Source organism: Bidens hawaiensis, unplaced genomic scaffold (assembly GCF_021521415.1).
Source record: "Bidens hawaiensis isolate Kalapana, Puna unplaced genomic scaffold, B.hawaiensis_p1.1 tig00021843_1, whole genome shotgun sequence".
NCBI classification, from domain to species: Eukaryota; Viridiplantae; Streptophyta; class Magnoliopsida; order Asterales; family Asteraceae; genus Bidens; species Bidens hawaiensis.
The window spans coordinates 114,997-131,792 of NW_027493392.1; the positions used below are offsets into that span (position 1 = coordinate 114,997).

A 16,796-nucleotide genomic window follows, 5' to 3' on the forward strand; every position below is an offset into this window, starting at 1 on the left:
AGTGCCACGATTTACATAATTAACTTCACGCACCTATTTACATATAGTATTCCATAACTTTTACTAAGTTACACAATTTAATTCTACAACTTTTTAATACAGTAACTCTCAAGTTCCACTAAGTTGCACAAACAACCCCACAAGTTTTTAACATAGTAAGCCAACCTGTTAGTTTGAGACCGAAGACCCGCCACAATGCGCAGGTTTTCTTCTAGAGACGAGCAATAACTACCGATTTCCATAATATTCTAACGAAGCCAACCAATATCAACTGATTTTGTGTCGTGTCTTTGTACAATGTGCGAGTTTTAAGCAAGTATTTCTATATATTGTTGGTAATAGAGGAGCAAAATACCAGGTTTTTGACCTTACACTTTGTACTTGATCCGAAACCCTTATCAAACGAAACACCCCTTTTGATTAGGGCTGACAATTGGATACATATTAAAGACAAGATAAGACCTGTTAATAAAAAAAGTGCGGTATGTTAATTTTTTATTTTCTTAAATAATTGAAATTAGTAGGCTAGACACACTCATTATCCCTTATTGGCACACAAAACCTAAAACTGTCTTATAGCCATGATATATAAAGTAGTTAAACGAGTTTTATTCAAGTTTGATATTTGTGTTACGCGCGTCGCCTCTTACCTGTTAAACCTGTTAAGACACGAATTGCCAACCCTACTTTTGATGCAATAATTGATTTTCCTTGATACAAACATTAATGCATGAAAGAATCTTGAACAATAATAAATTCGCTTGAAAAGCCCTAACAAAGACTTCTGCTTTATTTTTCCATAGAAATATATTCGATCAATAAGGGCTCGAGAAGATGTTGATCGTAAATGAGAAAGAGGAAGCCAAATTCATGTTGACATACATAAGAAGTATATAGGAAAAAGAATAGTATTTGATTTCTTTTTTAAAAAGCATAACCGACTTTATTTGAATTTGAAGTAATAATATTATCCCAGCTATGATACTCATGAAAAAAGAATCTTCATAAACACAAAAAGGACTAGGTAAGGTATTAGTACCCGTGGGACAAATACTTTGTTAAAGGGGTGAGCAATATCCGAATCGTTAATCGTAACCGAACCAAAATAATCGAGATGAACCAAACCCCATCGAACTCTTCATTTTTTTTCTAGATTTTTAAACCGTTTTCCCTCTATTTCATTTATTTCATGTATTAATAGTTTAATGCTATCTTTTTTTTGTATTTATATCTCCATTTCATGTACTAATATCTCAATTTCATATATTTATACACATTTAATGTATTTTTAATACTAATAATCGAACCAAACCGAACTATACACACCCCTACTCTGTTTAGACCTGTTCATATCCGTAAAAAGCCTACCCGATTCCACCCCTTTATATGAAAATCGGTTCAAACCCGAACCCGACCCGGTAGTACCCGTTACTCTGGCCCAACAATATTATTAGGCTCACAAACTGAGACTCATTTGGAGCCCATATCGTGGAGCCAAACTCACCGGACGGAAGACAGCGAAAACGAGATCGGATTCGATTCCGAGTCAATACAATACTCAATACAATCGAATTAACCGAATTCTCATTCATTCATTCTGTTGATAATTATCATGGCAGTAAGACCTTCAATCTCTATTAATAATTACATCAATTCAAACCTTGATCTATTAATCTGACTGACTCGTATACTTGATCTGATCAGGACTCTTCCGGAACAACGCTCATGGATCTCATCAGTTCCGATCCTACTTCTGCGCCTCCGCCTTCTTCCACGTCATCACAGCCTTCAACTGCCAAGCCGGCAAGGGCCGCTAGTCCGTTTAGTAAGCCGGTTACGGCCACCGCCACTACTGACCGGAAGTCTAAGCGGTCCACGCTGATGCAGATCCAGAGTGATGCGGTGTCCGCTGCACGTTCCGCTGTTCGGATACCGCATAAGCATAGGAAGAAGAAGGTAAAGTTCTGTATATTATGTTGAATTGTTACTTTAAAGCAGGATATTATTTTGTAGATGTTTAGCTATTATATGAATGTGTGATGATAGATTTTGATATTGCAAATAAACAATAGTTAAGCAGAATTTTAGGTTAACTGAGCCAATTTTAGTTTGATGCATCACGGTATGGAAATTGTTGCAGCTGATCATTTGGAAATATGATTAGTTAAGCAGAATATCTAGTGATTAGTTAAGCAGAATATCTAGTGATGATTAGTTAACCTAATGATCATTGCAGCTGATCATTAGGTTAACTGAGCTGATTTTAGTGTGTTTTTGCTCATCATATATCTAGTGATGTGAGGCATCACAGTATGGAAGATGTTGCAAGCTGATCATTAGGTTAACTGAGCTGATTTTAGTGTGTTTTTGCTCATCATATATCTAGTGATGTGAGGCATCACAGTATGGAAGATGTTGCAATGCTTATGAGACATAATTATTATGATTAATTAAGCAAAGTTTTAGGTTAACTGAGCTGATTATAGTTTGTTATTGTTCTTATTATATCTTGTGATGTGAGGCATCACAGTATAGAAAATGCTGCAATGTTTTTGAGACATAACTAGTAATTTTGAATAATGATTAATTAAGCAGAGTTTTTGGTTAATTGTTTGGTAGCCTCTTAATGTTTCCGTTAAGAGGCTACCTGTGAACTGGTAAGCATTAAGTGTTTTTGGTTCACCAGAATGACACCTTTGAATCGGTCAGCAAACCTCTTACCAAATAAGCTTTAATATGACGCTGAATGAAAGTTTTACCCATTTTTCCCTTCACATGTGTTCATAGCCCTCAATCTGCCACTCACGCACCACCTCCCTCACCATTACATTGGGGTACTTGATACTGATTCAACACTTACTGTCTCGGAGTCTCTTAACCATTCATACCTCTTACGACACTTACTGGTGCAGAGGTTGCCAACCAGCCCCTGAGCTTATTACAGTTTGTTTTTGTTCACATATATCTAGTGATGCGAGGCATCACAGTATGAAAATCGCTGCAATGTTTATGAGAGATAAATAATCGTCTGGAGTTATGATTAATTAAGCGGAGTTTTAGGTTAATTGAGTTGATTTCAGTGTGCTCTTTCTATGTTAGAGTTAAGTATATGGTTATATTTACAGTTTGAGGTTATTTTATTTTGGTTGATTCTTTTTAGTTATTTTGTGTAGCCGGTTTCTTATGCACAACTTGCAAGGAGTATTCATGAATTAGCTGCTTCATCTGACCAAGTATGGGTTTCTTGCCTAAACTTGAATAACTGTTGAAAGTCTATATTACATTTGGTAGCCACTAAATAGTGGTTATTGTATGTGATTTGCAGAAAAAGTCACAGAGACAGTTGGTGCATCATGTGTTCCCGAAACTTGCTGTGTACAACTCTGTTGATCCATCTCTTGCACCTTCTCTTCTTATGGTATGAACTTACTTGCATAAGCTTTACTTTTCTAAAATACAAACATTTGGAATTTGGATGATTGTTGATGAGTTACAAATGGTAAGGGTATTCATAATTACAATTAATGCTACACCCTTTCTATGTTAAAAAAAACTTTGGCTTGGGTTTGGTTGCTGATTAGTTAAAAGTGCAATTACACTTAATTTCTTTTTGTCTTCTTTTATGTTTTATTTTGTAGCTTGGTCAGCAATGTGAAGATAGGACTATTCTACGGTATGTTTATTATTACTTAGCAAGAATATTGCCTGATACTGGAGCACAAGGTTTAACTCCAGGTGGTGGGATTCCCACACCAAACTGGGACGCTTTAGCTGAAGTTGATGCTGTTGGTGGGGTCACTCGAGCAGATGTTGTACCTCGAATACTAGATCGTCTTTCTACAGAAGCTGTAAATCCTGATCCTGAATGTAAGTGATTATCTATTTTAGTTTGCATTGTGGTGTTAGTTTTAAGTATTTAATATTATATATCCATCAGATTCCATTATTGGTTACATTTTTGTGGATTTCAAGTTTAGAAGGCAATCTTTGAGGTATTTTATGAGTTTGATTGTAATGTCTAATATTTGGCTCTATGCACTAAGCACAACTAGGGTCTGATCACATTTCTGTGTCAAAAGGAAAATTTATAGGTTTTTTGATATTCACTAGGCTGGACATAGGAGTTGCTAAGAGTCAAATGCAGGAAAGATGAAAACCCTAATGGTATGAAAATACTTTTAAGGAATTCATGATCATATTACAATGCAATGGGTAATTGCTGAAAATCGAGATTTAGAAATAAGTTTCTTAGAAGCTATCAGGTTAATAAGCAAACCAAAATTGGTGGTCAGTTTTTATGCTGGTATATTGCAGTGGATTTATCATCTAATGATGGTGCTCTTGGTCCACATGGAGGTCTCTAATTTGTGGTATCTTTTTTGCTTTTTGTAAATTGAAGGGAAGAAATTTCTATGCTATAAGTAATTAACCACTTTATAGCTTGTGTCAATCTTCATTTGGAGATGTATGCCACTATAATTGTGTAATTAATCATGCCATTGAGTCATTGACATATGTTTGCTGCAAATTTCACCTTATGAACTATGAATAATATCCTGCTTAGTGTTCTTTTTTATTATTTTGTGTAATTGATTGCTATTTTCTGATAAGACTAAAGTAACTTATTCTTTCAGTTGCCATTGATTAACTCAGTTTCTAAGTAACACAAAAACTTAGTACCCTTGAATTTGAACTTCAAGTGTTAGCATGACTGACATTTAAATATTTATGAGATGTTGAATCTTAACTTGTTTAAATGTTTATACATTCAATATCTAACCAATGATATAGTTGGTGTGGTTATTCAGGGACTTCTTTTTTGACTTCAGCCGTGAACCCTTTTTATCTTAAAACATAACAAATAAGAAATAAAACTTGAATTAATATAACTTATTGCTAGTCAACTCAAGTTTTATTTCATGAAATTTACTCATTGTACTAGTAACCATTAGCCAAAACTGTTAGCCTCTACGCTTTCTTCTGAAAGCAATTTTCTCTACTAATATAGTTAGCATAATAACAAGTAATTGCTTATCATCTGTCTTCAAGTGATCATCATACAATTCACTTTTTACTTATATATGTGCTTTTTTGTAATGATATTAATTTAATGGAATTTTTTTCCCTTTTGAAGTTCATGCACGAAGGCTTCAAGCACTGAAGGCTCTTACATATGCGTCTAATAGTCCTGAGATTTTGCAAAAATTGTACGAAATTGTATTTGGTATTCTTGATAAGGTTTGTTCATATAAACACCTACACGTTATTCCTGATTTTTTAGTTTAAATATTGTTCCTATGTGTTTTTTTAGGGACTAGCAAAGTAGCAATAAATTGTGAATAATGTTTTGTTGCTTTTTTATGTTGATGATTAGGTTGCTGATACACCTGATAAGCGTAAGAAAGGCATATTTGGGGCAAAGGGTGGTGATAAAGAGGTAATCTTGGATAATTGCAGTTTCTACTTTTTCAGCATTTGATGAGTTAATGCTCTTATGTGTCCTTATTAATTTAATTTAAAATATTAGTCTGTAATTCGAAGTAATCTCCAATACGGTGCCATAAGTGCATTGAGAAGACTTCCTTTGGATCCAGGAAATCCTATATTTCTCCATCGTGCTGTTCAGGGGTTAGTTCGTTTTTTCCTACTCTATAATATTTGATTTCACCAGTAACTACTTGGCCTCTTTAACATTTATAATTAGCTTTATGCTTCAGTTATCGTTCTTTTGGCACCTCTTATGATAAATGAGTAATATATTTTCTATCCCTTAAAGCAACAATTGATTTAATCAATGTCATGCTTTATTTTGTTAATTTTTTATGCGGACCGGCTGAAGGTCTGAATTGTGAAAACTTCTTTTACTGGCTCTTCTTTTAAATGGTGATGTTTGGCTCAAACTCTATTCCCACGAAAATAAGCCATCACACCAGAAACTATAGGTTCAGGCAATTTTCTGGAAACTCCAGGGTTTGCTTTCTATTTCTAGTGGCCTTTATGTAAATAATAGTATAATACATGGTTTTATTATGATTAAATGCACAATAAAGGACAAAGTGTCAAAACCACCTCAACACTTGCTATGTGTTAACCTGAATAACAGTTCAAAGAGTCATAAACATTTTGAAAGTTCTTGATTTGAGTTACGGGTATTAAAAGTTCATTTGAGGATTACTTGCATCTTTCTACTAATGCTAATAAAATGATTTTACTCTAAATTAATCTCATTATCAATTGCAGAGTTTCATTTTCTGATCCTGTGGCTGTTAGACATTCTTTGGAGATTATCTCTGAGCTAGCTACAAAAGATCCTTATGCTGTTGCAATGGCTTTAGGTAATGTTAATATATCAAAAGATTGAAACTTAAAACCATGAAGTTTTGATTATTTCAGTGACTTTCTTTCTTTTCTTTGAGGCATATATCTTTGATTTAATCAAATTAAACATGATATGGTATCGATAAGCAAAACTTCTAAGTCTTCTAAGTGATCAGGCTTTTACTGTGCATGCTTTATGTTTTTGTATGTGGCTGAAAGAATGTTCATTATATTATTTGCTTATATTCATATCAGTAATAAGATGATCATGTTTACTAATACATACCTTTCTCATATTTGAATTCTACTGACTATTTAGATATACATGAGTAGTTTAAGGGTAATTGGACCACTAATAAGCATTTAAATCTTCCTTTTTTTTTAATTGCAGGGAAGCTCGCCCAGCCTGGTGGTAAGTTGAATATTTTGCTCATCTGTGGGTAGTATCATCATTAATAATTTCACCACTAATTTGTGGATCTTATATGAATTAGGAGCTTTGCAGGATGTTTTGCACTTACATGATGTGCTTGCTAGAGTTGCTTTGGCCAGATTGTGTCATTCAATATCTAGAGCTAAGCCACTGGATGGTAAGCGTTATGATATTGTTAACTTTTATTGCTTACTCTTGAAAAGTAACTGTTTATCAAGATCTGAAATGTTTTTCTTTTATTAATTTTTTTTACAGAAAGGCCAGACATTAAAAACCAGTTTACGTCTTTGTTGTATCAACTCCTCCTTGATCCCAGTGACAGAGTTTGTTTTGAGGCTATTCTTTGTGTATTGGGGAAATCGGAAACTGCTGACAGGTACTTTTTCACGAATTATTTGGCGTCATCTCGACCCATTTATTATAAATGGGTCGATTCAGGTTACCTTTTGTTTTTAACGGGTACTATTGGGGAAAAAGTAGCAAAATGATACAAGTTAATTTAGGCTTGTAAACTAACCGAACGAACACAAACGGGGCATATTCGTTTTCGTTCGTTACCTTTAACTGAACAAACGATCGAACACGAACAATTAACTTAACAGGGTTTTCTTGTACATGTTCGTTCGTTAAGAAATTGAACGTGTTCGTGGTCGTTTATGTTCGTTCGTTAACAGTATAAACAAACGGTTCACAAACACGAACAGGCGAACATAACTGAAGATAAGTGAATGAACATAAACTAGATTGAATTGTAATAGGCCTAAGAAATTCAAATGAATATATAAACAAATGTAAAGAAACAAACTTTACAAGCCTAAGTAAACTAACGTAAATGAACGAATTGGTATAAACGTTAGATGAACGAACGTTAATGAACGCTCACAAAGTTAATTGGATGAGTGGACATGTTTTCATGTTCATTCATGTAACTAAACGAACAACTTATGTTCTTGTTCTTTCATTGAATAAACGAACATAAATGAACTTTATGCCGTACGGTTTATGAATGGTTCACTAAACATTTGGTTCATGTACGGCTTAAGTTAATCGGCTAAATTATCTCTCAACATGTATTTATTTGCATTTAATCTTGCATGTTGTTTTTCAGAAAAAAGTTAAATTACTATTGAATTACTGTAATTGCATAGTCAATTCTAACACACAAATTACTCATAGTAGAAATAAAGTTATTGGATAAATGTTTCGGGTAGATGTGACTTGTAGAAAATCTACCCATTTTGACTTGTAATTTGCAGTCTTTTTTTGTTATGGTTTATTAAGACTTTTTGGTTTTCAATAATGTTTTGCCAACAGGACTGAAGAACGAGCTCTTGGCTGGTATAAACTAACGAGAGAAGTTCTCAAGGCCCCTGAAGCACCTTCTGTGAAGGACAAGGATAAATCTTCCAAGACGAGACGTCCACAGCTCCTTATTAAACTTGTCATGAGAAGGTTTGAGTGCTTATATAATATAATTATACATATTTTTTGAATTCCTAGAGCTGGGGCGGGTAATGGGTCAGAATAGGTAATTTTGGTACAGGACAGGTTGACCTTTAAACACTTTTATTTTTATGTGTGTTTGTGTGCATATATATGTATGTATTATTGGCTTGTTCTAAGCTAGTTTCTTAGTCCAGTCTACAATTTATTGTTTTATCATAAAAATACTACAATTTCTTCTCTATAAAAATGTTTATTATTTAGTAGCAACATTCACTTCTTTTCTTATTTTTTTTTGCTAAGTTATGCTATGTTTGCCTATCTGCCCATTCTCGTGTTTTCATATCTAGATGATATTGATTTTGGTTTGTGGGTCTTCTCTTTTTTATATTTAATTACATGTATTGCCAGTTTGTAATTCTTAAAAAACAATAATGTCTTGTGTTTTTAATTATACGTGTAAAAAACTTCTACATTTTTCTGTTAATTTGTTGCAGATTAGAGAGTTCTTTTCGTAGTTTTTCCCGGCCCGTACTTCATGCAGCTGCCAGAGTTGTGCAGGAGATGGGTAAAAGTCGTGCTGCTGCTTTTTCTTTGGGGGTGCATGAAATTGATGAAGGAGGAGATGTTAATACTTTTGCCGATAATAATGATCAGGAAGATGGAAAATCTCAACATGAAGGTAAATGGATATGATTCCAATTTTAAGTATTTATGATAATTGATATGTGCACCATAGCTCTTATGTATTTGACTACAGGTTGCAATTTGAACCTATTCATGCGAAAACAGGTCGATTCGTGTTGGATTGTTTTGATAATGGGTCAAATGGGTGAAGTAGTTTAAACTAGCTGTAAAGGAAATAGCTCAAATGGGTCGAAGTTTTTCCTACTTACAACTAGTTTAAACTAGCTGTTACAGAAATAAGTCAAATGGGTCCATCGGGTTGAATGTTACTTTTCATCATCCATGTTAGGAAGCATTAGAATACATATGTTACTGCACTTCTTTTTTCCTTCTTTTGCACTCCCTTTAGGTTATTCATTGTGTGTAAAATGGAGCAGGTAACAAGGATACAGTTGCAAGTCTATTGGCCTCGTTAATGGAGGTGGTTCGTACAACTGTGGCATGCGAATGTGTTTATGTTCGTGCAATGGTGATTAAAGCACTTATATGGATGCAAAGCCCACAAGAAACGTTTGCTGAATTAGAATCCATGATTGCATCAGAGCTCTCTGATCCTGCTTGGTCAGCAGCTTTATTAAATGATATTTTGCTTACTTTGCATGCTCGTTTCAAGGTAATTGTTTATTATACCTAATAACTCTTTTATTTCTGTATTAATGTTTTAGAGATGCCTTTTGGAATTCCATGTTTTGATGTGATACGTGTTGACTTTTTTTTTACTTTAGCTGGTTTCCATATATCTTAAATTTTCTGGTTGGACATGCTTAGTTGTTTTTTTTAATGTACTGCATCACCTGAACCTGTTGTACAAGCTGCTATCTTATTCCCTGTTTTGTTTAATTAATTTTTATACTTATTGTCCCTTTTTGTTGTTCTATACTTTATTATAGGCTACTCCAGATATGGCAGTTACACTACTTGAAATTGCAAGAGTATTTGCTACTAAAGTCCCTGGAAAAATTGATGCTGATGTACTGCAACTACTCTGGAAGGTAGGTTTTTCTTTATTCTTCCCAATTACAGTGTGTTACTTCTTCTGTATTAGTATGACACTATCTTAAGAGTTGAGAGAGTGTTCAATGTATTTATATAAAAGATAATGTTGATATGGAAAACGTAGTTTAACAATCTAATATCCTAGATCACTGAGAAACTTAAATGCTTAATGTTTTTGCATAAATCATGATATATGGCAGGTATCTACTACCCATGTATAACACCATACTTAACAAAGATGTATGTAAAATGTGCTTTTTCTAAAATAAAATGTTTATACCTTGTTGCCTGAAAAGTACTCAGGACTCCCCCATGTCCTTTGTTTGAAGTAAATTTGAATCCCCTTCGTATAATAATTTGATTCTTGTATGTTTACATGAAGGAACTTTTGAATTTATACTATATATATGTTTTTAGATTTGTAAAATTATAAGGATTACTATTTTAATATAATTACTTTCTAAATTGCTAGTTTCATTATTCCATTAATACAGTTACTCAAACAATAGAAATATTCTTTCCTTGTTGAAAAAAACTATTTTAAAAACAAGATGGAAAAGATGACTAATCCATGCTTAGTATTTTGGGAGGTTTAATCCAACAATTAGCTGCTAATGAAGCAATGGCGGAAATCCAATATGGCTTCTTCAGTGGTCGTATCTGGAACTTTTGTAACACTGAGTGGAATCTGAACTTTTATGTTAACTGTTCTTCTCATTCTTTCTTATACTTGATGCATATATATATTTTTTCTTTTTCAGACATGTTTGGTTGGAGCTGGTCCAGATGGGAAACATACAGCACTTGAGGCAGTTACTATAGTTCTTGATCTGCCACCTCCACAACCTGGTTCAATGTCCGGTCTTACATCAATCGATAGGGTATTCGCATCTGATCCAAAGTCAGCTTTAGCTTTACAGAGACTAGTCCAAGCAGCGGTACAATACTAACCATCATCATCATATCCTTTCAAACACATATTTAGTACTGAGTATGTATTGTAATGTCTTTTTTTAACATACTTATTATAGGTATGGTTCCTTGGTGAAAATGCAAATTATGCTGCATCTGAGTATGCATGGGAATCAGCAACCCCTCCTGGTACAGCACTCATGATGTTAGATGCAGATAAAATGGTTGCAGCTGCTAGTTCTCGCAACCCTACTCTAGCTAATGCTCTCACTCGACTACAGCGATGTGCTTTCATTGGCAGTTGGGAGGTATATATGAGTATAATATGTATATATATTAGTGTAATATGCATGTCTCATTCATGTACCTACAATGTATGTTACTATTTCATATACTAGAATTAAACCCGCACACGTCGTGGCGCCCTAAACTGAGGTTGTCGAAACCAAGACGTTTACATAAACCCACGCTTAAAAAAGTTATGTAATAGTAGAGGTGACGTGTTGTAAGTTTTTGAGGCCATAATATAACATTCAAAGCTAAGTGATTTATGTATACAGCTGTAACGACTTGCACATAAGTGTTTAGCTGTCTTGTACATTATCATGTACAACTCTGTTTGAATGAAAAATTACATCGACATGTAGATATGTTAAAATGTCACAACGGTATATTTAGAACTTGTACATTATCATGTACAACTCTGTTTGATATGTTAAAAGGTCACAACGGTATATTTAGATATGTTAAAAGACGTTTACATAAACCCACGCTTAAAAAAGTTATGTAATAGTAGAGGTGACGTGTTGTAAGTTTTTGAGGCCATAATATAACATTCAAAGCTAAGTGATTTATGTATACAGCTGTAACGACTTGCACATAAGTGTTTAGCTGTCTTGTACATTATCATGTACAACTCTGTTTGAATGAAAAATTACATCGACATGTAGATATGTTAAAATGTCACAACGGTATATTTAGAACTTTAGAACATATCATATATTGATAATTATAAACGAAAAAAAAGAGAAGTGGAACACATGCCAACTTGTGGTTGGCTACAAAAAACTAGGTCGTTTTGAATGAATGAAATTGGAGTTAGGTGGAAAAGGGGCTAAAACCTTTTCCCTCCAAAAAGACAATCAAATAGAATGCTACATCAGATAGAAGCACTTGTGGCTTTCAAAGTAATTCTTAGTATTAGTAAGTATAGATAGATGCTTTAAAGAAGTGAACTGTCACACTCATAGACTTTAGACTGTGGAGATACAGTTTATGCGTGATTCTTTTTGGTGATTTACTGTTTATTCTTTGGCTGTCTTTTCTTATATTATCCTTATAATCAATGTTTTCATTTCAGGTTCGTATAATTGCTGCACAAGCTCTTACCACCATGGCAATCAGATCGGGTGAGCCTTACAGAATACAGATCTATGAGTTTTTACATGCTCTAGCACAAGGTGGTGTGCAGTCCCAGTTTTCAGATATGCATATTAGCAATGGTGAAGATCAAGGAGCTAGTGGTACTGGGCTTGGATCTTTGCTCAGTCCAATGCTCAAGGTCCTTGATGACATGTACAGTGCACAAGATGATCTCATAAAGTGCGCACACGTGATTTTTTTTCTTACTTTTTTTTTCTCAAATTTGTTTCTTTTAATCGTGGGTAATCATTATTTGTGGTGGCAGGGACATGCGTAACCATGATAATGCCCAAAAAGAGTGGACCGATGATGAACTGAAGAAGCTATATGAGACACATGAGAGGCTTCTCGATCTTGTTTCACTATTCTGTTATGTCCCAAGATCAAAATATCTACCTCTTGGGCCCACAAGGTACCTGTCTTATGCTGTTGACCTTCGTTGACGTATCTTGTTGACCTTCATTGACCAATGCTTGTTAGGCTTAGAATTGAAAGAAGGAAACTAGAGAGAAGCTAATCCAAATCCAAATATCAAGCTAACCCCTTATTTATTAGCTCAATCTGTATATAACGGACATCACCATTTACAATTCAGTTCCTTTACTATTTGACCCTAACTTACTACAGTTGTAACAATGCTGTTGAGTGTTGACCTTCATTGGGTCTTTTGATCAGTTTGTTTCACTTATTGTGTTGTTTTCAATGTACAACAGTGCAAAGCTTATTGAGATCTATCGGAACCGGCATAATATAACTGCATCAAGTGGCATGAGAGATGTTGCTGTTGCTACAGGGATATCTGAACTCATATACGAGGCTACTAAACCAGCACCTGCGGAGCCTGACAATCTTGATGATGATCTAGTAAATGCTTGGGCAACAGGTCTTGCAGACGATGGTTTGTGGAACAATGCTCCTGCAATGAATAGGGTGAGCTGTTATCTAGTTTGCTACTCACTAATAAGCTTTCTTGCTTTGATCTTGTCTGTTAATCATTAATCTCTTTTGTATTGATCAATGAAACTAAACATATGGCCCGTTTATTAATATATCGTTAGCTTAAACCATGTTTATTAAAATATAAGTACTTTATGCCTCACCTACACGCTTTTTAAATACCAAGAACATAACCCAAATGGGCCCGTTCATAGGTAAACGGGTTGTAGTTACCTTTTATGCAATGAACCAATGGCATGACTTGATTTAACTATTTAAGTCTGGTTTATTGAAGATCTTAAAATATAAACATGGTCTTTGTTTTTGTAGGTTAACGAGTTTCTCGCTGGTGCTGGTACTGACGCACCTGATGTTGATGATGAGAACATTATATCTAGACCTTCTATGAGTTATGATGACATGTGGGCTAAAACTCTCTTAGAAACTGCGGAAGCTGATGTAAGTAGCGTGCCTTTAGATCTGCATTTGTCATTATGCATGATGAAGTAAAATGTATATTTGCTTTTTGCAGGATGATGATGGCAGGTCTTCTGGATCTTCTTCTCCAGATTCAGTAGGGTCAGTTGAGACATCGATTTCGTCCCACTTTGGAGGAATGAATTATCCTTCATTATTCAGTTCAAAACCATCAACTTACGGGTCTTCACAACCTGCGGTATGTAACTTGTAAATCATGAAAATTAATATTTCATTAATGGTTGAAGTTGGTTAGATGATGTAAGTGGTGCTGATCCTCCTAAATCCTAATTCTATAATCCATGTAATTGCAAGTCATTTTATCGTTTATCAAGATGCCTGGCTTATTTCTATCCTAACTAGATGCCTGAATACTAGATGTTTGTTTCACCCAAACAGACCATGAAAATGGTTTTACAGTCGGTTTTCAAAGTTTTTTTAATGGGTCGTTATAAAGTATTCAAAACGGGACCGGACCGGACCATTTAGTTTTAGTTTAGCTGATAAACCGTCTGTTCTAGATCCGACCTATATATACATCAAATTTTTTCCATGGATGAAATACAAAATATCTAAGAAAAAGAAACAGGTTCAATGGGCCAAACAGGTCAAAAGTTGCTTAATATGTGTTTTTAATACCTAATCTTTTATAAATTTTTATGAAAAAATTTTCTCCAGTTTTACAATTAAATGTGTTGATAGATTTTTCTCCACAATTTCAGGAGAAGTCAGGTACGAGCAGAAACAAAAAGCCATCTGGTGGTTCCTCGTCTTATGAGGGTTACGGCTCTCCGGTTAGTGTCATTAACCACTTAACTCAAACCTTTAAAGTTAGCTGGTCAAACTATTTGACTATATTTTCTATATATACAGATCACGGAAGAGCCACCTCCGTACTCATCACCCGTTCACCAAAGATACGAGTCATTTGAGAATCCTTTGGCTGGACAGGGGTCAAGCAGCTTTGACTCTCATGAAGAAGAACGATCTTCTTCAGGGAATGCACAAACTGGATCAGCACTCTATGATTTTACTGCTGGTGGTGATGATGAGGTACTTTTGACTTTTAGTCAACACCCTTTTTTATTTTAATTTACACCTTTTTTTGACCTATAACTTTAAGAATTCCTATGTTACAGTTGAACTTAACTGCTGGAGAAGAGGTTGAAATCGAGTACGAAGTTGATGGCTGGTTCTACGTAAGACTCACGAGCCTATTGTTTATATATTTTGTCTAATATAGTAAATATATATTTGTATAATAATTATTATTATGTATAAATTTATGATAAAAACAGCTAATAATTAATTTACGTTATATATAAAAATTTCATAAAAGTTTAATAAAAAATAATTATAAATGTAGATAAAGTAATTAATATATCCTTACGAGCCTTTTATTTATATAGTTTTTATTTAAAATTGTGATTATATATTTATATATAGTTATAATTATATATAAAGTTATGATAAATACAACTTAATATATTTATGTTATATATAAAAATTATAGTTAAAAAATATATATCAAATATAATAAATATATATATAAATTATATAATAATACGCAATTAACAATCAAAGCTCAAGCTTTAGAAATAAAGCTTGAAACGAGCCAGCTCTAGTTCTAGAAATTTGATTACATGGCTTTGTAATCTTATTTAATTTTCAATAAGCCCGTTTAAAAAGGAATTAAAAGTGTTTTAATGGGTTGAGCGGAGCCAAGCCGATCTCGAGCTTCAGTTTCTGCACTTGAGCCTAGCTTGAGCCCAAACACATAGGCGTGAATTGAGTAGTGTACTCTTTGGCTCGGCTCGTTTGCATTCATAGTTTTTGTTCATCAAAGTTTGTTTTACGGGTATTTGATATTTTGTTTTGATTGTTTAAATCTGACAGGTGAAGAAAAAGAGGCCGGGTCGGGATGGTAAACTGGCAGGCTTGGTCCCGGTTTTGTATGTTAGCCAATCATGAGGTGTTTTTTTTGGTAATAAGTATATGATACTGATTATGGTTTTTGGTGTGATAGAATAGGCATTCATGATGTTGTGCATTATGTGTAGAAGTGATGAGCTGTGTGATTGATTGTTTTCTGATGTACATCTAACTAGACGCTTAGAATCTTGTATGGAACTCGAATCATTATTAATTGTTATTGTTATGAGATCGATATCATGTTTTGTTAAATGATCGTCCTTGGTTGGGCCTTGACAAACCGTTTTTGTTTCCTGTTCTTGAAAGTGAGTTGAGATCGATGCAAACACATAATCATGAGGAAATGTTGGACACCTCGGCTTAAACCGGACACAATAACAGGCCTTTTGTTCAAAAGAGGCTGAATTGGTTGGAAGTAAAAACAAATTTGTATATCAAGATTACTTTGAATTGAAGATATGACCTCATAAATTTTGCAGGTTTGTGTTTGTCAAAACTAGGTCTAGTCAGTTTAGGACCAAACCTGTGAGCATGTTTAGTTAAACGGGTAGTGTTCGGATTGAATCGTTTAACTCGTTTAGTTGGAGCACCCATATTGGAGCCTCTATATCCGGTCATTCTATATAAGCGATTGGATACGTAAGCATAAACATATAAGGTAATTTTGCAATATTTCCAAAGCTCACTGTTCTGAAATCGAAGATATCAAATCAAGGTAAGTACTATTCGTACAATCAAATGGAACGTAATAAACATCCTTCATTCCATTTCCATCACTAAAAACTACAATGTTTACAAACATTTTAAGTATATATGAAAAAAATTTTAATTACCATGCAGTAACTGTAGAAGGTTAACATTTGGAGCCGCCTGCTAAGATAGCTAAAAGAGCTAGCTAATTAAGCTGATGATAGGATATACAACCATTAATATAAAATGAGGTCGCATGCTAAAATATACATGACGACTAGCCAATATAAATGGCCAACCGAGAAAACTGAATACATATATACTAGCTATGCTGATGGTCCACATGGCCGGCTGGCTACACTAGCCAACAGATCCATGTTGAGTTGTCAACTAAAATTGATGTGGCTTTGAAATTATTTCGATGCATTCTAGAATACGATATCTGTTTTGAGGTTGTAAAATGCAGTGAAATGTTAAGGTGCATTCCTTATAACTAGAACATAAAGTCTATTCTAACTTTGAATAGTTTTCTGTGTTGTTTCATTTTACT

At 34.2% G+C, this 16,796-nt stretch overlaps 1 protein-coding gene across 1 annotated transcript; it reads left to right on the forward strand.

Annotated features, from left to right (window-relative positions):
• Positions 1 to 1,684: 1,684 nt before the first annotated feature.
• Positions 1,685 to 15,808, forward strand: LOC143564262 (uncharacterized). Its single transcript, XM_077051592.1, has 26 exons — positions 1,685 to 1,956; positions 3,174 to 3,233; positions 3,326 to 3,418; positions 3,639 to 3,867; positions 5,135 to 5,238; positions 5,375 to 5,437; positions 5,528 to 5,628; positions 6,241 to 6,335; positions 6,710 to 6,730; positions 6,813 to 6,908; positions 7,007 to 7,127; positions 8,066 to 8,203; positions 8,692 to 8,876; positions 9,259 to 9,494; positions 9,772 to 9,873; positions 10,639 to 10,815; positions 10,909 to 11,097; positions 12,150 to 12,391; positions 12,477 to 12,623; positions 12,925 to 13,141; positions 13,478 to 13,606; positions 13,680 to 13,823; positions 14,347 to 14,418; positions 14,498 to 14,677; positions 14,764 to 14,823; positions 15,521 to 15,808. Exons 1-26 carry the CDS (start codon positions 1,726 to 1,728, stop codon positions 15,593 to 15,595), a joined length of 3,507 nt encoding a protein of 1,168 aa, XP_076907707.1. The 5' UTR covers positions 1,685 to 1,725; the 3' UTR covers positions 15,596 to 15,808.
• Positions 15,809 to 16,796: the final 988 nt, after the last annotated feature.